This window comes from Myxocyprinus asiaticus, chromosome 28 (genome assembly GCF_019703515.2).
Source record: "Myxocyprinus asiaticus isolate MX2 ecotype Aquarium Trade chromosome 28, UBuf_Myxa_2, whole genome shotgun sequence".
In the NCBI taxonomy this organism is placed as follows: domain Eukaryota; kingdom Metazoa; phylum Chordata; class Actinopteri; order Cypriniformes; family Catostomidae; genus Myxocyprinus; species Myxocyprinus asiaticus.
In genome coordinates this window covers 44,987,559-45,014,956 of record NC_059371.1, presented here as the reverse complement: position 1 = coordinate 45,014,956, position 27,398 = coordinate 44,987,559, and the positions used below count along the sequence as shown (strand labels likewise).

The 27,398-nt window shown below is 41.7% G+C and overlaps 1 protein-coding gene across 13 annotated transcripts in view; it reads right to left on the bottom strand.

The window, feature by feature from the left end:
- si:ch73-168d20.1 (NACHT, LRR and PYD domains-containing protein 12) overlaps positions 1–27,398 on the bottom strand; it is a 57,508-nt gene that overhangs the window by 20,108 nt on the left and 10,002 nt on the right. For 7 of the 13 annotated variants that reach the window (XM_051660644.1, XM_051660654.1, XM_051660649.1 and 4 more), the window contains 12 exons: positions 27,347–27,398; positions 25,047–25,169; positions 24,476–24,595; positions 23,433–23,493; positions 21,472–21,682; positions 17,744–19,478; positions 16,851–17,018; positions 7,174–7,347; positions 5,541–5,714; positions 4,177–4,350; positions 3,097–3,270; positions 784–957 (listed from right to left, as the gene is read on the bottom strand). The exon at positions 27,347–27,398 is cut by the window's right edge and continues 20 nt beyond it. In XM_051660644.1, the coding sequence (XP_051516604.1) occupies positions 784–957; positions 3,097–3,270; positions 4,177–4,350; positions 5,541–5,714; positions 7,174–7,347; positions 16,851–17,018; positions 17,744–19,478; positions 21,472–21,682; positions 23,433–23,493; positions 24,476–24,595; positions 25,047–25,169; positions 27,347–27,398 (3,340 nt within the window). Of the gene's footprint in view, positions 1–783; positions 958–3,096; positions 3,271–4,176; positions 4,351–5,540; positions 5,715–7,173; positions 7,348–16,850; positions 17,019–17,743; positions 19,479–21,471; positions 21,683–23,432; positions 23,494–24,475; positions 24,598–25,046; positions 25,170–27,346 lie in introns of those variants that run through there. The other 6 variants (XM_051660647.1, XM_051660653.1, XM_051660656.1 and 3 more) reach the window with 3 other exon arrangements.

Sequence of the window (27,398 nt, the reverse complement as noted above, 5' to 3'; positions counted from 1 at the left end):
ATACTGCTTCTGAATGTATATTCAGTGTTGCTGGAAACATCATAACCCCTTTGAGGTTCTCTCTAAAACCACACAAAGTCAACATGCTGGGGTTTTCTTTCCTGTCTAAGAAATATGACAAATGAAAAGCTTTCGGTCAAGAAAGCACTGAACTACTGTCCACCTGTTTACTAATTAGCTGTTCAAGATGTTCACCATAGTCGTAATTAACATAGTCAGGGCTTTATTTTCCAGCATGTTAACTGACTGAAGCAATCTATATTTTTGTATTTATGATATTTAGGGTATTGTGTTTACTTTACAAAGGATGTAATTTCTATTCTATGTTCAATTACGCAGTTTTTAAAATTTGATTTGCAATAAACGCGTAATTTGCGTACAAAAGGAGATGTTTTAATTAATATCTTGGTCTGACTTTTCAATACAGTGTCAGTAGGTAATGACTCATTTGAGTGTATAAAAGGAACCAAAATGATCATAAAAGTAGTCCATGCATCCCCTGCCTCATATTCCAAGTCTTCTGAAGGCATACGATGGCTTTGGTGAGAACCAACCCGGATTATAATAACAACATTTTTCAGGGAAAATATTGACATCCATTGCACGGTCATGAGCACTATGAGAAGTCTGTTCACAGTGGCGTGCATATTCACATGAGAATTTGCTTATACGTAAACTATGTATTATGACACAATTTTGATATTTGGGTCAACTATTCCTTAATGTTTTTCTTAAATGCAGGGGAGCATTGATTTGATAATACAAAAGAATAATATCACGCACTCTAGTTTCTCCAGTTTACAGTGTGGATCCTTCAGTAGATCAGAGAAAAGCTTCACTGCTGAATCTCCTGGTTCATTATAGTTCAGATTGAGCTCTCTCAGGTGTGAAGGGTTTGATTTTAGAGCTGAAGCCAGAACAGCACAACCTTGTTCTCCAATACTGCAATATTCAAGCCTGCAGAGAGAAGACAAGAACTCCTCAAAAAACAGCACAATGCACAAATAAATTGAGCAGGTGAGATAAATCAAGTGTGCAATTTTGCCATGTCAAATCAAATTTATAGAATGCGTGACAATGTATGAATGTGTGTGTGTCAAATCAAATCACTTTGTTACCCAGCCAGGTCTCCTAAGCAACCAATTGGCCTGGTTGCTAGGGTGGGTAGAGTCACATTGGGTTAAACTCCTCGTGGTCACTATAATGTGGTTCTCGCTCTCGGTAGGGCACGTGAGTTGTGCATGGATGCCACGGAGAATAGCGTGAAGCCTCCACGCTATGTCTCCATGGTAACGCGCTCAACAAGCCACATGATAAGATGCGCGGATTGACTGTCTCAGAAGCAGAGGCAACTGAGATTCGTCCTCCGCCACCCGGATTGAGGCAAGTCACTACGCTACCACGAGGACTTTGAGCACATTGGGGATTGGGCATGCCAAATTGGGGAGAAAGAAAATCACTTTGTTACTTCACCATGCACTAAGAATGTTATAAAATATCAATACATCGATTATTAATCGGCACATCATTTTTTCAATATGTTTTTGAGGCATCAATGTATTAACATTAGCGGATATTTAAAGTAGAAGCCTAATTTGAGTGCTTTCCAATTTACCGTCAGTGTGCCTTGTGTTTAACATAGTCTGGCGTAATAGCTTTGGGAGACCACGAGAGTGTGTTAAGCCAGTCGCACACCGGATGAGAAGCGCCACGTCGTGGGTAGGAAAAGGAAGGCCCAGGTATTACACATAGGATGATGAGGTGCAGGTGGCAGTCCAAAGTTGTGATTCTTGGGTTGTGATGTTGATGAGTTTACAGGTTAGTGTATGAAACTGCTGCAACTGCACAAACTAAATGAGTAGAAATGGCAACGTTTGGGGCCTGGGTAACTCAGCGAGTAAAGACGCTGACTACCACACCTGTAGTCGTAAGTTCGAATCCAGGGTGTGCTGAGTGACTCCAGCCAGGTCTCCTAAGCAACCAAATTGGCCCGGTTGCTAGGGAGGGTAGAGTCACATGGGGTAACCTCCTCGTGGTCACAATAATGTGGTTCTCGTTATTGGTGGGGCACGTGGTGAGATGTGCATGGATGCCGCGAAGAATAGCGTGAAGCCTCCACATGCGCTATGTCACTGCGGTAATGCGCTCAACAAGCCATGTGATAAGATGCGCGGATTGACTATCTCAGAAGTGGAGGCAACTGAGATTCGTTCTCTGCCACCCGGATTGAGGCAAGTCTACCATGTACACAAGTGTAATTGACTAACAATCTTGGGTGCATGGTCCAAAACTTTGCAGTTGTGTATGGACAGGAGGATACTGTATGTGTAAAATACACAATGTGCAGAACATTTTCTGTACAGTATACACGATACACAGTCAGTATCACATTTCTTTGTTTAATCAATCGTCAATCATTTGCTATTAATAATTTAATCAATCAAGAGTAGTAATTCAATAAACAAAAGAAATGGGGAAGATATAAAACATGCTGATTCAATGAAAGAAACATTGTATGTATGTATCCATGAGGTATTAGGACTGTGGTGGTAACAACTTAGCATCAAGTCCCTCTGTTATGGTTATATCCAGATCTGCGCATTGTACCACATTGTATTTGGGCTCATTTTAATTGGGAGCATCTGCTCTAAGTACCCTAGAAAAATGTTACAAAGAACTAACATGTAACTCTGTTTTCACACACAAATGCACAGCTTTCACTCCCTATATGTTTGGGTGTGAGTGCTTGTTGCATTCTACTTGATCGAGACATTTCCAGCAACATTTGAAACATCATGACTATCCAATCTATATCATGTTTCGACCATATGTTTGACAGTATTATGTACAGTAATCTTTTCTCATAAGATATGAAAATGGAACACTTCTAACATTGTTAAGAGTTAGTCCAGTTTCTAAGCTTTCAAACAACACACATTTTGTGTTGGTCAAGCTAGTAGTTATTCTTTTGATGATTCATATTTTCAGCATGGTGGGTCCTTTTGTAAATATGGAAGAGAGCAGTGTGAAGTATGAAGGATAATGCATCATCAGAGGACTTGTTGTGATTTGATATGTTGGAATAATATTACTCACTCTAGTTTCTCCAGTTTACAGTGTGGATCCTCCAGTAGATCAGAGAGCAGTTTCACTGCTGAATCTCCTGGCTCATTATAGTTCAGACTAAGTTCTTTCAGGTGTGAAGGGTTTGAACTCAGAGCTGAAATAAGAACAGCACAACCATCCTCTCCAATACAGCAGCATTCCAGTCTGAAGAGAAAAGGAGAAAACTCCTCACCCTTACAGCTCAACACACATGTTCTGCAGGTATAGGACTTCCAGTTAAAGCGTTTTTGTGGCCGCCTTCATAAGAAGTCTAAAACGTGAAAAAATGGACTAAACAAAGCATGACAGAATATGAAAAAGAGGTGATCATGGCAATTGGGGACACCTCTCAAAACTGAACTCGGACTAACAGACATTTTCCAAAATGCAAACTAGAATTATAAACTTCATCCAGATCACAATGAAAGATCACAAAAGCAGAGGCAGGTACGCAGTCCTGTGTCCTCCCTGATGAAACAAACAAGGACTTTTCAAATTCTTACAGGAGTCGGGGTAAAATATTTTACAATCAGGCCAAAACACACTAAAAAAATTGTGCAGTTGTAATTGAGCTACAGCAGGTTTTTGTCTAGTCAAGACTCAAGCTACAGTCTTAATCTGTCTGTCCAAATGTCCACATCTAAATGCATAATCGAATATTGAAAGGACGCTGGCTGAGTAAGTGTAAATAGAAGTTATGCACAGGGGTCAGGAATTAGCTGTTCGGCAGGTCTTCCCTGCTGGTAGTTGCAGGAACTACACCCTGTGAAGGGTAAAGTATGTTGCTCCATTGACGGTCATACGTACAAAAATAGCTGTGACCAGGGTTGCAACCTGTCCTGTAAAATGCAGGATCATCCTGTATTTAAGCTTGTCCAATGTTGTCACGGCAAAATCATTGAAGACTGTTAATTTAACGTTGGAAATTTTACCTATGGTGGATAAGGGACCATCTGAAAAGTCCACACCTTGTGCTAAAACGTGCTAAAACTGTGGAGGTATGTTAAGGGACTGTCTGAAAATGTCAGCTAGCAACCCCCCAAATAATAACCCCCCAATAATATTACTCACTCTATTTTTTCCAGTTTACAATGTGGATCCTTCAGTAGATCAGAGAGAAGATTCACTGCTGAATCGCCTGGCTCATTACAGTTCAGATTGAGCTCTCTCAGGTGTGAAGGGTTTGATCTCAGAGCTGAAACCAGAACTGCACAACATTCCCCTCCAATACTGCAGTGAGACAGCCTGTAGAGAGAAAGGGAAAAATATTCATATGAAGCCATTCACAACAGGGCAATGCCTGGTGACAGAACAAAGATTTCTTTTCTTTGGTAAGTGCTACTTTTTTCTTAATTTAATGATTAAAAACTCACCAACCAATAAGATCCTGTATAAGCTATCGTTTTATAAGTGGGTCACTGTTACATAAAGCCACTCCATCAGTACTGCTGCTCCCTATATGCATATTTCGCAGTCTGGGTAGGGCACCATCTCTCTAGGGGGGCATCATTTTACACTAGGGGGGCACCAGAAACTCCACCAACTGCTCTTACTCGGCACGTTATCCGTTATTCAAGGACCCAGTAGCAGTCGCGGAACATATACGATCGCCTCACGCTCACACTGCGCCTCGCAACTTTCGCACTGTACCTCGATCCACATACATACATTTAATGATATAATAACCAAGGGCGTCAGACCATAGGTAATGTTGGACCTGAGTAACAGGGGCTCTCACTGGAGGGGGGCCCACGGAAAGTCAAGAGCAGAACTTTCATTCTCTGTTATCTCTGTTGCACACCATCTACGTTTACATTTCCGACTTGTGAACTCTTGCTCCCACAAACTTTGATGGGGAGAATAGCGTTATAAATGCCCCCTCGCCCTCTTTTGAAGTCAGGAGTCCTGAGGTATCAAGCCAGATAGGCCCGTGCATTGATGTGGCACTTCAGTGGCATTTATTACAATGGCAAGCTGTTCTACATACAGTACAAGATCCTATGAATGACTCGTGACAGGATCACAACTAGCTCATGGGAACACAAATCTCACCTATTGTAACAAAAACCTTGGAAGCAACACAGTCAAACTATTTTTTAGTAAAATATTTTACAGGGCAAATAATTATTTTCCAGGACATTTAGGTATTTTTCAAATGTTCCACGACTTTTCCATGACACGAAAACTACATTGCAAAATTCCATGTTTTCCAGGTTTTCCAGGTTTTCCAGGATGCGTGGGAACCCTGATTTATATATATCCCCCACCACAAACCCAAATTATTTAGGGGGCCCTAAAATAGCTCTGTGCCCAGGGCCCAACATTTGATGCTACGTCCCTGATAATAGCTAACAGCATTTAACATTTAATTGACATGATATATTACACAATATTAACTTTGCCAGCCCTAATGATGAAAGAAAAATATGACTCACTGTAGTTTCTCCAGTTTACAGTGTGGTTCCTCCAGTAGTTTAGAGAGCTTCTTCACTCCTAAATCTCCTGGTGTATTATAGTTCAGATTGAGCTCTCTCAGGTGTGAAGGGTTTGAACAAAGAGCTGAAATAAGAACAGCACATCCGTCCTCCCTAATACTGCAGTCCTCAAGCCTGCAGAGAAAAAAACTCACACCTGCAGCTCAACACATAAATACAGCATGACAATACAATAGAATAAGTCACATTATGTGTGTGTGTGTGTGTTGTGTGTGAGAGTATGTGTTGTGTGTGAGAGAGTGTGTGTGTGTATGTGAAAGAGAGTGAGTGTGTGTGTTGTGTGTGAGAGAGTGTGTGTGTGTATGTGAAAGAGAGTGAGTGTGTGTGTTGTGTGTGAGAGAGAGTGTGTGTGTATGTGAAAGAGAGTGAGTGTGTGTGTGTGTGTGTGTGTGTGTGTGTGTGTGTGTGTGTGTGTGTGCGCGTGTGTGTACCGTATTTTCCTGAAATAAAGTCGCACCTGACTATAAGTCACAACGCGTCAAAATCACGTTGTTGAGAGTCGAAAAACACATATAAGTCGCACTGACCTGGGAGCTACGTTTAGCCACTCAAATGTCAAACATGCTCTGTGAAGATTACAGTACCTCAGAATCTACAGATTGTATCACAGTGTTTTTGGGCTTGCTTTAAATGGGAGAATTTGCTTTAAATAATCATGTAACAGTTTCTCATATTCTTTTTATGTTTCATGAAAGAAGCGCGACAAGTAAGCCACATCTGTTTATAACATCTGTAACTCTATGCTGTGCACAAATAAACAGCTTTTAGTCTGTGAGTAAAACAATACACCTGTTGTATTCTATTCGCTCATTTACGTTAGCAACTGTGGATATTTCTGATATTTGCAACCCTCTTGTATTAATTATCTGGTTCACTGACTGAATGTTTTACTATGAGTGTGATGAAATGTCATTTAGTGGGCATGAGAGGAGTTGCATTTGACAGTGGTTTAGAGTTGGTTAGAACAATAATGTTATGATAGACAAAATATTTAAACTAGTTGCATAAAGTACTTTGTAAAGGCAAGAGTACTTTCTGTACAGTAGTACAAATTCTGAATCTATGTACTGATTATCATTGTCTCATGTCTGTCAAACATGTTGAGTGATCCAAACATCATCTGCAGCCTGAAACTGAACTTTTGATCAGATTTTAGGAGTGAATGCACTTAACTGCATAGAGAGCTATAGGATGCTCCCTTGCTCCCTATTTAGTGAATGACTTAACCTCCAGTGTGCTGTCTGTCTGCACTGGTCTCAGAACAGTTTAAAATGCACCTTATTTTCATCCTAACTCCATATAAAGCCTCTGAAAGCAACACTTTTCAGTTTTTGCATGAATACATTTAGTCTCGATGTGAAAATACAAAGTAAATATAGGAATGCATTTACTAATGTTAAAGAACAGAACCAAAAAACTTTTTGTAATGGGTTTTGATTTCAGGCTGTAAGACAAATAAAGCGACTATTCTAAAGGATTGAATTCCTTTAGGCACTATATACACACAGTATATACAATATATCCAAATGCATCAAAGAGAGTGATTAGATATTTTGATAGAAATGTATCTTACTGTAGTCTTTCCAGTTTACACTGTGGATCCTTCAGTAGATCAGACAGCAGCTTTACTGCTGAATCCCCTGGTTTATTACAGTTCAGATTGAGCTCTCTCAGGTGTGAAGGGTTTGAACTCAGAGCTGAAACCAGAACTGAACAACCTTCCTCTCCAATACTGCAGTTTGATATCCTGAAGAGAAGAGAACCATTCTTTATATGATGCAGTAAATTTCAAACTCTTTAATTGAGCTCACAAATATCATCACTATACATGCACATTTAGAAATAAAAAAACTGAATCATGGATTTTAAAATGCATGAATAAATGCCATATATAAATACTAAGATCCAGGAAATAGAGGACAAGTGTAAACAATCACCCCATGTCCAAATATTTGTACTTCTCTACTATATAGCAGACATGTTCTCAAGTCCCTGAGGTCCAAGTCAAGTCTCAAGTCTCAAGTCTTTCAAGGCCAAATCTAAGTCAAGTCTCAAGTCTTTGGTCACAAATCCAAGTCAAGTCTTAGTTTTTTTTTTTTTTTTTTTTTTTGGCGAGAGTCGTGAGTTCAAATCCAGGGTGTGCTGAGTGACTCCAACCAGGTCTCCTAAGCAACCAAATTGGCCCGGTTGCTAGGGAGGGTAGAGTCACATGGGGTAACCTCCTCGTGGTCGTGATTAGTGGTTCTCGCTCTCAATGGGGCGTGTGGTAAGTTGTGCATGGATCGCGGTGAGTAGCATGAGTCTCCACATGCTGTGAGTCTCCGCGGTGTCACGCACAACGAGTCACGTGATAAGATGCGCGGACTGACAGTCTCAGAAGCGGAGACAACTGAGACTTGTCCTCCACCACCCGGATTGAGGCGAGTAACCGCACCACCACGAGGACCTACTAAGTAGTGGGAATTGGGCATTCCAAATTGGGAGAAAAGGGGATAAAAAAATAAAAAAGAATAAACACTGAATAAGGCTAATTCGATTCTGAAATATTAAAACTGACTACTTTAAGGGATTGCCTTGGTTTTTATACTTGCCTAATAAAGTACATAAGGTTTTACTTTAATCATGGATTTTGTTTTTATTCAGAAAACAATCAATAAACCATACTTTTTTTTTTCTTTTTTTTGGCATTTAAAGAGAACAGATTTTATACAGAAGGAAAACTATCTTTGTCCATAAATCTTTAGGGCTTTAAAGCCCTTTATTCTATTTTTCATTTGCCCTTATGAAAATGTACCATAGTTTTTATAGTTTAAACAGTGGTATTTATTTGTAACAAGACCATGGTAACCTCTATAAAAAACTATTAAAAGTAAAAAAAATTATAAGCTGCCACGGTTGTAACAAAAATGTATGATATACCTTCACATCCCTAATGTAGCCTATTATAAATTTAATAGAGCTATAGTAGTAATATAATATTTATTATTAATATATTTCTGCTTAAAATACTACAGGCAATACAGTTAGTGTTACTATAGTAAATTCATGATAAAGTTGGTGATATGTGAAAAGTTTGCTAGTTTATGTCTGACCATGTCACAGTGTTTTCTCAGCGTAAGTGTTGTTTTGTCGGGCCGTTTAATGTTTGCTCATGAGAGGTTTGTACCAGAGAATTCTGTGCCAAATTCAAATGTTTCTGTGACTCGCACAGTGCTTCTCACTGGTCCTCGCAACACTGTAATGTGAGATGTGAGGTTGAGAGCTCGGGAATGGTCTGCAAGATGCGTAAGTGCAGCTGCTCTGTGCTTGGGCTACTTTGTCCATTGATCCGGGCAGCGAATAGCGCCGTTTCATTACACTTTTGATGCGTATGCCATTTGATATCGCTTAACAGAAAATGGCAGCACATAAACGGAGAGTCTGAGTCACAGACTCGAGTTTCCATCTCTGGTATATAGTTTGCTAAAAGCAATACGTCAAATGAGTAGTATGTCTGAACCCTCAGTATTCATAAAACAGTAGGCAAGAAATTCCCGGATGACTTACTACATCCGCCGTGACTTTACTATCCCATAATGCCTCAGGAGCTGAGGAGACATCACATTCAAAATGCTGTGCTATAGGTAGCATTAATATCTTCGTAGTTAAACTGTGCTTGTTTAACAGCACCTGGGTAAACTATTTTCACTGAGGATGTTAGTGTGTCACAGGTTGAACAACCAATATTTTTCTATCCATCCATCCATTTTCTATACCTGCTTATACTACGTAGGGTCACTGGGGGTGCTGGTTCTTGAGGAAGAAGCGAGGGCCAGGTACATGTTCAAAGCAAGTCTTTTATTTTACACACTTTTCCATCTAACACAATAAGGTTTGCTTTTCAGCATAACACAAAACACACAGAACACTCTGCTGCGTGTGTGTCTCTCTCTCTTCCAGTGGTCTGGACTGCCCTTTTAACCCCCTCCAGCTCTCACTGCAACACAAAACAGCTGTTAGAGGTGATTTCCCACAGGTGTCAATCCTTACTTGCTCTCCACAGGCGTTGCTCGGCCATGCCAACGTCACCACATACCCCCATCGCCCGACTCAGGCTGGGGGCCATCTGGCCTGTCACTTTCTCCCCCCCATTTCTGGAGAGGAAATTCGCAACAGCCATCTGCACCCCCAGCCTGTGGACCACATCGAACATAAAAGCGTTGCGTTGGTATCCTTCATGCGATGGAGCCACTGGAACAAGTCATGGTCCGAACAGATAATACTGGAGGGTGTTATCCCCAATTACGTATTCTTTGGGTTTGCCGTGAGTCCCGCCCATCTCAAGGACCTCAGGACAGCCCTCAGATTCCGCAGGTGCCACTGCCAATCATTACTGAAAATAATAATGTCATCCAGATAGGCAGCGACATAAGCAGCATGTGGCCTGAGGATTCTGTCCATGAGCCGCTGAAATATAGCCGGAGCCCCAAACAAACCAAACGAAAGCATCACGAATTGGTGTAATCCGAACAGTGTGGAAAATGCCATCTTTTCACGGGACATGGGAGTCAAGGGGATCTGCCAATATCCCTTTGTTAAATCCAGTGTCGAATAAAAGCGAGCCATGCCTAATCGATCGAGCAGCTCATCAATCCAAGGCATCGGGTACGCATCAAATTTAGACAAAGCATTGACTTTTCTATAATCCACACAGAACCGGACCGCACCATCGCTCTTCAGAACCAAAACCACCGGGCTGGCCCAGTCACTGTGGGATTCTTCTATTACCCCCAAATCCAGCATGGCCTTTAATTCTTCCCGAACCACTTTTTTTTGTGCTTGGGTAATCGGTAGGGACGACTATGTACCACTACCCCTGGGGTCGTCCCAATATGGTGCTCAATGAGATTCGTACGACCGGTAAGAGGCGAGAACAAGTCTGAGAACCCTAAACGCTGGTAAACGGTGGTCCAAATCAATTTAATCCCCAATAATTTGTACACATAGTGTACATGATATAAACATAGTGCCCTGATCAGTGAGGATTTCTTTCAGAATCCCCACTCGGTAAATAATTCCAAAAGTGACTCCATAACACTTCGTGCTGAAATGTTGCGCAGAGGCACTGCTTCTGGATATCGCATTGTGTAGTCCACCAGAACCAACACAAAGCAATGCCCACCCCCTCTAATGGCCCGACAAGGTCCATACCAATTCTTTCAAAGGGGACCTCGATCAATGGAAGGGGGCGCAATGGCACATTCACCAGATGACATTCATGGCATGCCCCACACCACCTGCAAACATCCTCGTGAATGCCCAGCCAACAGAAATGGGCTATTAGACGGTTCAGTGTTTTTTGGTTCAGACTGTCACTACAGGGTAATTTTGAATATTCCTGTGCACACACCTTACCTTCACCTGCCAGCTCATATCCAGAACCTCAGATTGAACCAAGCTTTGGTGAATGGAGGTTTGATTACAATCTGAATCCACCAAGGCTACAGCCTGTGGCGTGGCGGGGATCTGGACCAATGTCTCCACCTTCATTGTGGAGCATCGGTCCTGGAAATGCCCAGGTTCCCCGCAGCTCCAGCAGACTAGCCCAGACTTTACGCCCACACCCACAGCAACGGATTCACCAGCCTGCAGGGGAGAGTGGAGAGGGTTAGGGAAAACCAGCAGGTTGAACGGCTCAAGGGACCGGGGAACCAGTTTTGGGGTCAGAATTCCCCATTTCTAGGGAATAGGAACAGGACAAGGGGAAGGAGAGGGGGAGGGAGGAGAGAGAGAGAGAGAGAGAAGAGGGCTTGGAGAAGAAAGGGCTTGCTGGCCCACAGATACACCGCCAAATGGTCCTCAGCCAGCTGGATTGCCTCCGTCAGCTACGCCAGGTGGTGGCACTGGACCCACTCGGCCGTTCTTTTCGGTAAGCGGCCAACGAACTGCTCCAACACCACGAGGTCGAGGTCGCGATCCTCTGCCAGCAGCCACCTCCGGCAGGCACCGCGGAGCTGTTGGGCAAAGGCAAACGGGCGACTGCACTCACTGTACGGCAACGTACGGAAGTGCTGCCAGTGTTGTTCAGGGGTACAGCCGCCCTGTTGCAAGATGGCCCGCTTTAGATCCGCATACTCCAGGATGTTATTGACCGGAAGTTGTTGGGCCATGAGCAAGGGCAGCAATCAGACTGCCCACTGGGTGTTAGGCCAGCTGCACGCTTCAGCCGCCCACTCGAAGAGCTCAATGAAGGCAATACCTGTCGGTCCTCCACCTGGGCATGGAGTAGGACCTGGAAATGCTGCTCCTGCTCCACACATAAGTCCAGGAGGGCTTGATGTTGGGTCTGGTGGATGCCGGCAAGAGTCTTGATGACTTCGGCTTATGACGAGGACTCCATGATGGCGTTTTCTTCCTCCTAATCCCGGGTTTCAGCACCACATGTTCTCTTCTCAATGAGGAAGCGAAGGCCGGGTACATGTTCAATGCAAGTCTTTTATTTTACACACTTTTCCATCAAACACAACAAAGTTTGCTTTTCAGCACAACACAAAACACACAGAACACTCTGCTGCATGTGTCTCTCTCTCTCTCTTCCGGTGGTCTGGACTGCCCTTTTAACCCCCTCCAGCTCTCCCTGCAACACAAAACAGCTGTTAGGGGTGATTTCTCATAGGTGTCAATCCTTACCGCTCTTCCTCTCATGGCCTCGCTCTCCACGGACGTCGTTCGGCCATGCCCACATCACCACATCTGACCTGCATGTTTTTGGGGAAACTTTGGGGGAAACCAGAGCATCAAGAGGAAACCCACGCCAACACGGGGAGAACATGTAAACTCTACACTCTATGCTTACTTTCTGCTCACTGTCTGGTCTCAGATTCTCTGCTCACTGTGACGCTGTTTGGACGTTTCCTGTGGTGAATCTGTTTCCTGTTCCTGTTGCTGCTAGCGCTCATGTTTTTCGCCTGCTAGCCTGCTTAGCATTGCTAATCATTCTGTTTTCAGCATTTAATCTTTAATCTCTCCCATTTTTTCATGCACATTTTTTTCCCGCTTTTATACTTTTTAACACGATACAACTATGTGCATTTTACTGTGTGCACACCTGCCTTTCTACTCTTATCATGATTAAACTGCGTGCTTACCGCACACATTTTTTACATAGATCATTGCATCGATCTCAAACCACTGGTGATCAGGAACCACCACAAGAACAACAATTACGCGAGGGATTTACATCGATCTCAAATCCCCGCTGATCACAAACCAATAACAAACAATCACGGTGAGTCATGGCATCACCTCACGTTATCGCTATTTGCACTACGTTACATGATTATTATAACTTCTTCCATCAGCAGTGAGGGATTTACATGTGATAAATTTAAAGAATTAGTCAAGCTGACGGAGAAGATAAATGAGTTAGAGACACGCATCCGAACACTAGTGAAGGTCAGTGAGTAAGAGAAGCCAGTAGATACTGTTTTGGGTGTGGGTAGAACAGCGAGCAACACACACACATTGGTTCCAGCTGTAGAGCCCCCGCAGCAGGGCATTTCTGTGATGTCTCGGCAGCATACTCGTAGGCAAAAGCAACACCACTCTCCCGTTCCTGTTAGGATTTCCAATCGATTCTCCCCACTCAGTGATGCACCCACTGAAAGTGCCCTTTTTATTGGTGACTCTATTGTAAGGAACATGGAAATAGAGACTCTAGAAAATTTTGTTAAATGCATTTCGGGTGCCAGGACGTCTGACATCAGATCAAATTAATATAAGTAACGATGTCCGGCTTCGCCAGTTGGAGATCACTAAAGACAATGTTAAAGAGGTGTGTGAACTTGCAAAAACAATGTCAGACACTGTAATATGCTCTGGCCCCCTCCCCGCTCGTCGTAGTGATGAGGTTTAAAGTAGATTAGTGTCACTGAATTGCTGGATGTCTGAGTGGTGTCTGGAGAATAGCATAGGATTCATAGACAGTTGGAGTTTTTGGGGAAGTCCTGACCTGCTAAAGAGAGTCGGACTCCATCCCTCCAGGGAAGGTGCTGCTCTCCTCTCTAGTAATGTGGCTCATAGTCTTAATGGTATTTGACTAACTGGGGCCCAGGTCAGGAAGCATACAAACTGGCTAATCTGAAGGTCTGCTAGCTGCTCTGAGACATCACACAGGTCACATAAACTACAACACATGAATCACCTATATATCATACAGAGACTGTGTCTGTTCCCCGAACTACCAAACACAAAGCCCTCGTTAAATAATTTAGAATTTTTTTTATTGATGTGTAAAAAACAAGAGTCTAATCCCTCAGGTTGTTGTTATAAACATGAGCCCCGTCTGAATGGTCGAGAAGTTGTTGCAACAATTTACAGTGATATTTTTAGTGTTACTCAAAGGTTTGGATACAAGTTTCATGCTTTTGAACTGATAATGCTTAATGTGACGTAAGATATAAATAAAAAAATCTTTGTCGTCTTTTGTTCTTGCAACAGTATATAGACCATCAGGGCCATATTCTGAATTCCTTGGGTCTAGATCTAGTGGTTGCTGTGGATAGGTCTTTAATCATTGGTGACTTCAGAATCCACATAGATAATGAAAATGATACACTGAGATTAGCATTTATCGATATTCTCGACTCTGTTGGGGTTAGACAAAATATGACGGGTCCAACCAATCGCCAATGTCATATGCTAGATCTTATTTTGTCATATGTAATTGATGTTGATAATATAGAAATTCTGCCACAGAGGATGACATCTCAGATCATTACCTCATCTCTTGTATGCTGCAATTAGCAAAGTTATCTCAATCTATGCAACGTTTTCGTTCAGGTAGAACTCTTGTTTCAACTACTAAAGATAGCTTCACTAATAATCTTTCAGATTTGTCTCAAATACTCAGTACACCAAAAAGTTCAGAAGAACTTGATGCTGTCACAGAAAATATGGATACAGCCTTCTCTAGCACTCTAGATAGTGTCGCACCCCTTCCACTAAAGAAAGTTAAAGAGAAAAATCCCACACCATGGTACAATGATCAAACTCATGCTCTCAAGAGAGCAGCTTGAAAAATGGAGCGTAAGTGGAAGAATACAAAATTAGAGGTATTTTGCGGTGCATGGAAGGATAGTGTCTCTAAATTCAGACAGGCTCTAAAAACTTCCAGGTCTGCATATCTGAGCAAACTCATAAAAACCACAACAATCCTAGGTGTTTATTCAGTACTGTGGCTAAATTGGTTAGGAATAAAACTTCGATTGAACCAGATATTCCATTGCAGCATAGTAGTAATGATTTATGGATGCCATAACTGATAAAATCTAAATCATCAGAAACAAAATTGGAATTACGCATCCATCTGCCACAGCACCACAGAAGACTAAAATTATTCCCTATGAGCAACTTCAATCCTTCGATGTTATAGGTCAGGAAGAGCTAACAAAAATGATCAATACATCAAAATCAACAACATGTATGTTAATAGAACCATCACCTGTAATCTCAGAACCTTTTCTTAATATTATTAACTCCTCATTATCCTTAGTGCATGTCCCATATGGCAGATATCAAACCGCTTATTAAGAAGCCACAGCTTGATCCTGGGGAACTGGATAGTTATAGCCCGATCTCAAATCTCCCATTTATGTCGAAAATACTAGAAAAGGTAGTGTCCTTCCAACTATGTTCATTTTTACAGAGAAATAGTATATATGTAGAATTTCAGTCAGGATTTAGGCCCCATCACAGTACAGAGACTGCTTTTATCAGAGTTACAAATGACTTGCTCTTATCATCTGATCATGGTTGCATTTCTCTTCTAGTGCTCTTAGATCTTAGTGCAGCCTTCAACACCATAGATCATGATATTCTCTTGGATAAGCTTGAGAATTATGTTGGCATTTGTGGACAGGCATTAGCTTGGTTTAGGTCCTATCTCTCTGACCGCTACCACTTTGTCTGTGTAAATGAGTAACTGTCAGATCAAATTAAAGTATCAGTTTTAGGGCCTCTGCTTTTCTCCCTATATTTCCTCCCCTTGGGAGACATTATCAGGAACCATGGAATTAGTTTTCATTGTTATGCCAATGATACCCAACTTTATATTTCTTCGAAACCCAATGCAATTTCACAATTCTCCAGATTAGCAGTGTATAAATTATATCAAAGAGTGGATGGCTAGACATTTCCTTCTACTCAATTCCAATAAAACAATTTTGTTATTGGAACAAAAACCTTAAAAAATGTTGTAAGAGCCCTATTAAAAAAACACTCACAAATGTTGAGTTTGCTATTCACAAGAAGCATTCCCTGATGGAAGCATCCATATGACATCCATAAAGTGCAGAATGTTCCGAAGAATTCTAGAGTGTCAGCTAAAGACTTGCGGAAATCTTTGGAACATCATAACATCTCTGTTGACGTATCTTTGTTACATAAAGAACCCAACAAAAATGGTGTTCATGAGGAGGACATCATGAAGGAAACCACTACTGTCAAAAAATGTACATTGCTGCAGGACTTAAGTTTGCAAAAGAGCATGTGGATATTGCACAGCACAACTGGTTCAATATTCTGTGGACATATAAAACCAAAGTTGAGTTGGTTGGAAACACCAACATCAAAACCTCATCCCAATTATAAAGTATGGTGAAGGGGGACATTTTGGTTGGGGCTGATCTGCTACCTGGAGTGCCTGGACAGCTAGAAAACATCAATGGAAAAAATAATTCAGAAGAATTTCAGGCCATTTTCAAGGTGAATGTAAGGCCATCTGTCTGCCAAATGAAGCTCAATAGAGGTTGGGTGATGCAACAGGACAGTGTCCCAAAGCACAAGAGTCAACAACACAGTGGCTTCAACAGAAGAAACTGCACCTTTTGGAGTGACCCAGTCAGCATCTTCACCTCAACTAGATTGTGCATGACCTCAAAAGAGCCATTTACACCAGACATCCCAAGAATATTCCTGAACTTAAGGAATGGTGCAAAATTTCACAAAGTTTCAGGAAATGTTTGGTGGAGGTTATTGATGCCAAAGAAGGGTCAACCAGTTATTAAAGACAAGGGTTCACATACTTTTGCCACCTTGCCCTGTGAATTTTACCTGGTGTGTTCAATAAAGAAGGTTTGCATACTTGTTCAAGCAACTGTATACTGAATGAGCGGTTTTATCTTCATAGACAAACAACAACATACATGCATACTTACATCCAGTGCAATAATTATGCAGTACAAGTATATAAATATATAAAGAGATTATTACTTAAATGTGTCCAGTTTACAATTCTTCAGGCCAGCAGAGAGCAGCTTCACTCCTGAATCCTGCAGGTCATTGTTACTCAGATCCAGCATTCTCAGACTTGAGGAGTTTGAGCTGAGAGCTGAAGCCAGTGCTGAACAGATTTTCTCTGTCAGATTACAGCCACTTAAACTGGATAAGAAATGACAACATAATCTTAACTAGCAGTAAACAGTACAGAATTAGCTCGTAAATAATGGTACCATAAGTTCACATGCACATTTTATCCTTTACTGTGATGAAGATAGACAGATTTGACTTTATCTCTCTGCCTTTATTACAGAAAAATGTCAGAAAATCATGGACCGGTACGGGTAATTCTCAAGTTCACATATAATGTCTTTTGGAGGCTCGCGGCAATGCGGAGGCCCTTTGCAATTGCCTAGTCTGCCTATAGCTAGTGTTCATTAAATCGGTTGCCAGACCGCAGAGTCTGTTGTGTTCTTCACATTGTGCTGACAGAATAAATAGAAAAAGCCAAGAACCTGCATCACAGCGCTTTAACAACAGATGAATGTAGTGCAATCACATTAAATAATGAATAACTTGCATAATTGTATCTGGTAAAAGGAAAAAGCATTCTTTGAATGAGGTCAGCGTCCGTCCCTGACCATCTCTGAATGTGGTTTCCGATCACAATCTGAGTGCCATCCGATTATCAAAAATGCATGTTAATGCCAGCTGTAAAGGGGGCCATTGCTGCTTGATAGTGGGGTGAAATTTTAACCAGAACAATTGTATCAGGTGGGTGTTAAGCAGCTGTTTGTTTACACATTCTTACTTCATCACTGATCATCAGGATAAGATGAACATTCATAAAATAGATTGTATGCAGCTTCCAAACTGAAAATACTCACTCTGCTTTTCTGGATGCTTTGACCACTGGCAGCAGCCTCAGAAGACATTCCTCTGATAGATAATATTCACTCAGCCTAAAATTATCCAGCTCCTGCTCTGAGTTTAGCAATGCAAACACCAGAGCTGACCACTGAGCTAAAGAGAGACTGACTCCAGACAGACGGCTGGTACCTGTTCTGCTCAGGTATGATTGGACTTCCATCACTAGAGAATGATCATTCAGTTCATTCAGACAGTGGAACAGATTAATGGATTTTTCTGGAGAGGGATTCTCCCTGATCTTCAACTTAATGTACTCAACTATTTCCTGTTTGCTGTGAGAGTTTCCAGTCTGTACTAACAATCCTTGTAAGAGAGTCTGATTAGACTCCAGGGAGAGACCCAGAAGGAAGCGAAGATAAAGGTCCAGGTGTCCGTTCTCACTCTGTAAGGTCTTGTCCACTTCACTCTTTAGAAAATCAGTCATAGTTGACGTCTTTTCTTTTTCATGAAGAAAGGAAAGGAACTTAAACAAGGCAGCAAGAAACTCCTGAACGCTCAGATGCACAAAGCTGAACACCTTCCCCAAACACAGTCCAAACTCCTCTCTGAAGATCTGGGTACAAACTCCCGAGTACACTGACGCTTCTCTGACATCAATGGCACATGCTCTCAGGTCCTCCTCATAGAAGATCAGATTCCCCTTTTCCAGTTGCTCAAAAGCCAGTTTTCCCAGTGACAGAATGCAGTCTGTATCCTGCTGAAGATCTACTTTACATTTCCCATCATACTTCTGGGTCTTCAGCTTGGTCTGAAAGATGAGGAAGTGTATGAACATCTGAGTGAGAGTCTTGGGGATCTCGACACTTCCTACTCCTCTTAACATTCTCTCTAGAACAGTGGCTGAAATCCAGCAGAACACTGGGACGTGACACATAATGTACAGACTTCTTGATGATTTGATGTGTGTGATTATCCTGTTGGCCAGTCTCTGATCATTTATTCTCTTGCTGAAATACTCGTCCTTCTTGGGGTCATTGAACCCTCGTACCTCTGTAACCTTGTCAACACACTCAGGAGGGATCAGATTGGCTGCTGCTGGTCGAGAGGTGATCCAGAGGAGAGCGGAAGGAAGCAGATTGCCCTTGATGAGGTTTGTCAGCAGCACATCCACTGAGGCGGATTCGGTCACATCCCACAAAATCTCATTGTTCTGGAAATCTAGAGGAAGTCGACACTCATCCAGACCATCAAAGATAAAAATTATCTTAAGGTCCTTGTAATCGATTGATTTCAGTTCGTTCATTTCAGTGAAGAATTTATGAAGTATCTCCATCAGACTGATCCTTTTCTCCTTTATCAAATTGAGCTCTCTGAGAGGAAGTGGAAATATGAAGTGAACGTCCTGATTTGCTTTTTCTTCAGCCCAGTCCAGAATGAACTTCTGGACAGAAACAGTTTTTCCAATGCCAGCGACACCTCTTGTCAGCACAGTTCTGATGGGTTTTTGTTGAGGTAAGTGTTTAAAGATGTCATTGCATTTGATTGGTGTCCCAGATCTACTGTATGTTGTCTCCATCTGTCTCACCTCATGTTCATTATTGATGTCTCCACTCCATCCCTCTGTGATGTACAGCTCTGTGTAGATCTCATTCAGTAGAGTTGAGATCCGTTGATTTGAGAATCCTTCATTGATTCTCTGAAATTTCTGCTTAAGTCTGGACTTGAGTTTTTGTTGATTCAATAATATATGTTCTAAAGAGAAAGCGTAACAATAGTTTTTAAAAATCAGTTGAACTATGAGATCACTATTAGTGGTCGACCGATATATCGGAGAGGCCGATAAATCGGACGATATTCAAAAAAAATATTTTTAAAGATTGGCATCGGCCGACAAATTTTCAAGTTTGGCCGATTAGCTTCTCAAGATGCGATGGCGCCAATAATCTCCTCCCTGCACATAATGTAGCTGTCTGAGACATGTTATTGACCAATCATAGTTTGTTCTATTGTTACATGCCATCGTGTTACTACAATAGACTAGTGTGCAACAACTTCTCATTTAAACTGCGAATCAGAGAGACGTGCAGGACCTCATGATGTTTAAAGTGCTTGTGTCTTGTTTAATGATATCAAGGCAAATATAAATAAAACCTCTATCATATACCATCTGTAAATATGCGGATACCTCATTTATACAGATGTAATTCACGAACCTCATAGCTTGCGCAAATCCAGTATTTTCTTCCGGTGTAGCGCTCATATATCTCCCTTTGAAGCACATATTATCTAAGCATGGATCAAAACTCTGTTCCTCTGACTCACAAATGTTGCATGATAGTCAGTCCGTGAAACTCCAAGCAGGCAATAGACCTTATTCACGCAAGCGCCATCTTTGATTTTGAATGGGAATGACAACAAGGCTGTGAGGGATAGACTTACGATCTCTTCAATGGCACGAATGGTATAAAGCGGTATAAAGCTCCTAGATCACATCTGATGTTCCACAACTCATGTTGTCTGGAGTTCTTTGTATACTGAATTTTCTTGGACAGATATTTTATCAATGTTTTGCCCACAGAACAATCCAAAAACACTTTAAACTGCAGTACAGCCCATTGAAGAGATTGTAAGTCTATCCCTCACAGCCTTGTTGTCATGCCCATTACAAATCAAAGATGGCGCTTGCATGAATAAGATCTCTCGGGCTGCGAGAGAGCATCTTCAAAGTAAAAGTACTTCGCGTGCACTTTAAGTAAATGTCATGTTCACTGTGCACTGTGTGTAAAATTTGTTTGATTTGGACTTTTGTGAGAAAATGCGATTGCTGATGCTCACAAGCTGTCCGTGGTTGCTGGACTACTGTGTGCACATTTTATTTTATATTTAAAATGTAAAAAAAATACTAAAATGGGATGACTAAAACACTTTTTTTTTTTTTTTTTACAAAAAATTACTGGTCTTATTGTGAACAATAGGTGCACATCATTTTAGAGAAAAAAAAATTTTTTCCCATGAGCTTTCGTCAAAATTTACCTCTGAAACAATTTTCCTTTTCGGCTAATGCCACCAAGCCCTCTTACTTTAAAACACCGTTTTGTGTTGACTTTAATCATTTCATTTTTGGTCATTTTTGTTCTCTCCCGATAATTCTTCAAGGTATTTTTTAACTATATGTAAATAATTTTTGGAATGCACGAGACACATATTAAACCTCCAACAAAACATATCTTCATGTTTTGACTGTAATACCTTTTTATTTCCATTTTTGCACGATATGGACAACGTTTATTTTATTTCTATATATTCGTAGAAAGTATCCTTTTTAATAATAAACTATTATGTGTCCCTCAAATCAAATTAATCAGTACAAATATAAAAATCAGGCATATGACAAAATTCATAATGTCAGTTAAAAATATGTTAAATACATGCAATATTTCTTATCACATTTAATTTTGGTGAAACAGTACTATAAAAAGTCTGAGGAGCTGAAATATTTAAGAGGTCCAAGAATGACCCATTTTTGTAAAATATAATGAGATGCGTAATTTGTTGTACATTTATTTTGATGTTCTTGTAAATGTTTGATTCAACTTTAATATTGAAGGTTGTTTCTGATCATCACCATCATCATTGACTGAACACAAACAGTTGTTGATCATTAGCTACAGGCTATTATTGAAACAAAGGTTAAAAATGATCAGGAAGTACTGACACTGTGCCATAATAATCACATGACACTTACTGGTTTGTAGTGCGTCAGCAAGATCTGTTTGGTTCATCATCCTCAGGACGTGGAGTGTGATCTTCAGAAACCCCTCACTGAATCTTCTCTGACCTTCATCATCCTCCTCCTCCTCCTCTCTCTCAGAGCATGCTGGGTAATCTGGCTTCAGGAGAGTCTTGAATCTCTCCAGCTCTTTCTTCATCAGAGAGAAGATTTTCTGCTCAAGCTCCTGTGTTCAATCACAGCCAATATTCAAACAACAACAGAGAGGATGAATTGAAGAATCTGTGTACAAGAGTCAAGAAACTTGTGCCTGAAAACCAATAATATCAAGTAATATGTGGTAGGAGTGCGCCCATGGCGTAAGCTACTCTCAAGTAAAACAATCTTCATTTCTCTTATTTTCTAATAAATAAGCTGGAGACGCAGGAAGCCTGTGGCTAGTTGTTACTATTATCCGTGATGCTCATTTAGTCCATACTCTTTTAACAAACTTATCCATTGATACTTGCTTGGCCATTGCTCACAATGAACGCTAACTTTTTTGTAATGGTTGATAGACATGCACACTCCAATTAGGTTAATAGACAGTTGACAACATAGCAACGGTCCATGATGTTGTGATTGGTTAACTTGTGACTGAATTATCTGATTTTTTTATGTTGTTTTTGGGCTCATTTTAATCTGGATCATCCGCTCCAAGTTACCCATTTGCCATTCTCTTTTTAAATCCGCTTTCTACCATTATCTGTATAAAGTTATATCCAATATTGCAACTTTGTTGTCATGCCAACGGAACCCTGCAACCCTGTAAAAATAAAAAGGATAGTAAACCAATTTATCACATATAAATCATATTATGTTTACGTCATGTGGCTATACTTTTGAAACAGTGCGTCTCTCTCTTTTTTTTTTTTTTTTTTGATTTTGCCCACTTTTCTTCCCAATTTGGAATTCCCAATGCACTCTAAGTCCTCGTGGTGGCGTAGTGACTCGCCTCAATCCGGGTGGCGGAGGACGAATCTCAGTTGCCTCCGCATCTGAGACCGTCAATCTGCGCATCTTATCACGTGGCTTGTTGAGCACGTTACCGCGGATACGTAGCGTGCGTGGAGGCTTCACGCTATTCTCCGCGGCATCCACACACAACTCACCACACGCCCCACCGAGAACCACATTATAGTGACCACGAGGAGGTTACCCCATGTGACTCAACCCTCCCTAGCAACCGGGCCAATTTGGTTGCTTAGGAGACCTGGCTGGAGTCACTCAGCACGCCCTGGATTCAAATTCACGACTCCAGGGGTGATAGTCAGCGTCTTTACTTGCTGAGCTACCCAGGCCCCCCGAAACAGTGTGTCTCTTAATGTTTATTGACTGGCCCCTGTCAGGATCCTGCCATCTTAGTCTTGTTTTTCTGTTGGTATATTTTGTTCTTTTTCTTCTCCTGTGTTATCTATTGAGTTCTCTGCCCTGCTTGTTTCTGTCCTTGTGCTTCCCTCGCTATCAGTTTATTTGCCTCACCTGTCCTCGTTTGCCTCCTGATTTTGTTTGTTGTTCTGTGTTGGCTCATTCCTTGTGGTGTGCCGTCTTATCGTGATTTCTCGACGGGCTGGTTTGTTCCTGGTTTTTCTATCAATTTTGTCTTTTTTAATGCCTGTTTCTGCATTTTGGATAGTTTTGCTTTCATAGGTTGTTTCGTTTCATGCCCTGTTTTTGCCTGGACCTTTGTATTTGAGTTGTTCTTAAGAAACCCTGACAGTGCCTTGCCAAGCACTTTTTTCTAGCAAACAAGGGTTGAGTCAAAATTCATTTTTGTTGTAATCAACATTATGCCACAAATGCTACTGATCAGAGCTTAACAAGTATTGAAACCGAAACTTTCCTTTTCACTAAGGTGGGAACACAATTCAACTTTGAATCCAACTACAGCCCCTGAGCATATGTGAGAAAAACACACAAACTGAAATAAAGCACACCTTGAAAATAGAGTCCCTCTTCTTCTTTCCAGCGCAGGACTTTGATCCCTCCTGTTTGTTACTATAGAGGAACAATAATACACTGAGTTTTCTGGTTAAGATCTACACAAGCATTTCATTCACAACAGGAAATACACTGGTGAATGTATCTATCACTCAGGATCATGCACAGTGTAAAGTTGGACAACTTTTGAAATTAGGTATAGAATTAATACTATTTGAATTAGAAACAATAGGCGTTCTTTATCATTATAAAAGTGGGGGGTCTCCTGTGATGCTGGTAACATAGTCCTCAGATAAACTCTGAGAGTTATAACCAGTGGATTTACAGTTTAATACAAGAGAGTTTATACGCTGAATAGATGGATAAACATGCAGCATTAGTTAAAAATAACAACTATGAATATTTGAGGGCGCCTGGGTATCTCAGCGAGTATTGACGCTGACTATCACCCCTGGAGTCGCGAGTTTGAATCCAGGGTGTGCTGAGTGACTCCAGTCAGGTCTCCTAAGCAACCAATTGGCCTTGTTGCTAGGGAGGGTAGAGTCACATGGTGTAACCTCCTCGTGCTCGTGATTAGTGGTTCTCGCTCTCAATGGGGCGTGTGGTAAGTTGTGTGTGGATCGTGGAGAGTAGCATGAGCCTCCACGTGCTGTGAGTCTCCACGGTGTCATGCACAACGAGTCACGTGATAAGATGCACGGATTGACGGTCTCAGAAGCGGAGGCAACTGAGACTTGTCCTCCGCCACCCGGATTGAGGAGAGTAACCGCGCCACCACGAGGACCTACTAAGTAGTGGGAATTGGGCATTCCAAAAAAAAAAAAAAAAAACTATGAATATTTGAAGCCAAGAGATAAATGATTTGAACATTTACAGGCAAGATTTAAATGATGTTGAACAGACAGAAACAAGAGTCTGCAATATTGGCCAATCAAATTAATTTGGTCCACAAATGAAAACAGCACTAATATCAGCTGATAATCAATATAGTCACCAGTTGTCTGTGCATCCCTACTTTAAATCGTGAGACTGTTCTCACCTCACATCAGCAGAGTCTCCTAAACTGAAGTTAGATGGAGGATCTATCGACTGGTTACTCTTCATGGACACACAGCTGGGTTCAGGTGCAGGTGAGTCTGATCTCTGGTTTGAAATGATCCTAAAAACCATCAATAGCTCAGCTTAATTTAAAATGTTACCCTGCACACAAATCTGTCATCTTGTAAGTGATGTAGTCTAATCTGTATGTGCAGACCAAGCAGTCAATATCTGTTGTATCAGTTGCTAAAGTAATGATCAGGAGAGTTGAGAGCTTCTCAAACAACAACAGTGCTGAACTCAAAAGGCACATGAGCAAACATCAGAGGATTACTGTATTTTCTTATTCACACATATGCCGTTTTCAAAACAGTCTTACCGTTCACTCGTTCAAACCGTGAATGGATATACAGTATTTTGGACTGGTTTCGAAAGTCAGATATCATGTGTTTTTAATTGCAGACATCTTTTCTGAATAAGTACTCAATACTATCTAACAAAGTTTACTACTCCATAGACTCCCAAATGGCTTTATTACAGCTCTGGATCTTAAACCACGAGACTGTCCTCACCTCAGTTTAGCAGAAGAGTCTCCTGAGCTGAATTTAATTGGAGGATCCATCGACGCATCAGTTTTCAAAGACACACAGCTGGGTTCAGGTTCAGGTGAGTCTAATTTCCTCTTAGGAGGCATGCTGAAAACAGCAGTGAAATATGAACTTTCAATCTCTCTTCAGTTTCTCATATTCACAGTCCCTCAGATCTTCAAGTACAATTATAGGATAATTAATGACATCATGCAAACATAGGCCCGTCACGATTTTTAAATAATCATCCGTTCGTGCTTATTTGAGACAACTGTGATTATTGAGCACTTTAAACTCTTTCCACATTTTACTGTCCAAATAAGGCAATTTTAAGCAAATATATAAATGCCATGAACGGCACATTTTTGAGTTTTTATCCGGTGTTATTGCATTATGTGAGCACAGGGGCAGTTCTAGGGGCAGTGGATATTCGTCGCTTAGCCCAGATCTCTGTGGAAACATATTATTGCCATATAATTATGATAAACTGTGACAAGGAGGAGGGCAGGGCCGGGCCGTGACTACGCACGCCCGGCCCCCAATCGGGCTAATCAGCTGAGGAGAGGGATAAGTGCAACGAGATGCGGCAGTTCGGGAGAGAGAGAGCTACAGGCAGCTGCCCTGTATGCGTTTACGTTTGTGTGTCTTTGTGCTTAAGTTTATTAAAAACATTACTTTGATGCTTCATCCAGTTTCCGCCTCCTCCTTTCCATTGAACCCTGTTACATTGGTGCCGAAGCCCGGGAAGGAGGAGGGATGCGCCATCGTAGAGTCCCCGCCACTACCATCCACCCCAAAGGAGCAGCCGCGGCCATCCGCCGGGGGACGGAGGAGTTGCTACCGGCCGCCTGAACATGGAGGAACGGCCGCCATCCACGAGGGGAGGAGAGGCTCACTGCCGACCGCCTGGAGCGGTGGGGCCGCTGCCAGGGGCGGAGGAGTTCCCTACCGGCAGCCAAAATGCAGCGGGGTTGGAAGAACGGCCGCCATCTGCGAGGGGAGGAGGGGCTCTCTGCTGGCGGCCTGGAGCAGTAGAGCCGCTGCCAGGAGCGGAGGAGTCCCCTACCGGCCACCGAAATGCGGAGGGGACGGAGGACTGGCTCTGGTCCACTGCTGTTGTCCGCCAGAGGGTGGAGGAGTGATCGAGGACCAGGTGATGGCGTGTCTAGGAACCAGCAAGTACGTTTTTCCTCTCTCTCTCTGTCACTGTCGCTCCGCGTTGGCCTTTCCCTCTCCTCTTTTTGTTGTTTTGTTTTCCCTGCCCTTGTCTCCATCCCAGGTCGTGTAAGGTGGGGATGGCTTGCCGGCAGGCGGGGCCAGAAGGGCTGAATTTGTTCGAGTCTGCATTTGATGTTATCGATACTATAGGGAGACAGTAGGAATGTAATAAAATATCAATATATTGATTATTGATCGGCACGTTATTTTCTCGATACATTTTTGATGTGTCGATGTATTAACATTAGCCGAAATATAAATTAAAAGCCCAATTTCTGTGCTTTCCAATTCACTGTCAGTTGGCCTTGCATTAAATATAGTCTGCCGTAATAGTGTTGGGAGACCACAAGGGGGTGATATAACATTTACTGAAGCCGGTCCCAGGTTGGACAAGGCACAGGCATCACAAACGGGATGCGTCGATTCGGCAGCTGGTCCAAACTTAGTTGTGGATCTAATCACCATACATAAGTTACAAAGGTTTTTGTATTTCTTCAAGAAATAACTGTGTAACTGCGCAAACTGAACGATTAGAAATGGTGATGTTTAGCCCATGAAAAAATGCAGATATAGATCGCTAAGCACCGGGAAAATTTTCCGATTATCGATACGTGAAATCGATCCCAAGCCTAAAAGACAGGTATCATTCATTTCTGTATGTATTACTTAACATTAAAATATATAGGCAAAATATTAAAATTACAATATGTTTTAGCATAAACTTAATACCGAAGCACTGGCAAATGTTCTTGGTCATTGTGGGTTCAAACACGCAGTGTTAATGACACACAAAGACAGAGAGGAGGAGACGCATGCTTACTCTACATCTGTGGAGATGATAGAATGAAGAAACACTGAATCTTAATGGTCTTCCTTTATGCGAAATAAGCGCTAAATGTGTTTCAATCCGCTCCTTAGTATAGTAGTCAGTGGCACAGGAAAATGGTCATTTTTAAGGCAGTACCATTGTCAAAATGTTATTGAAGTGCAATAGAAATTCCCAGAATGCCCAGTAAAACCCAGTGTTCATTGGATTCTCACTACTGTCTGTTGTCATATTTTCTTACTTCTTCACTGTCTCTGTGTCATGTTCTTCAGTGGGACTCTTGTTGGAAGCCA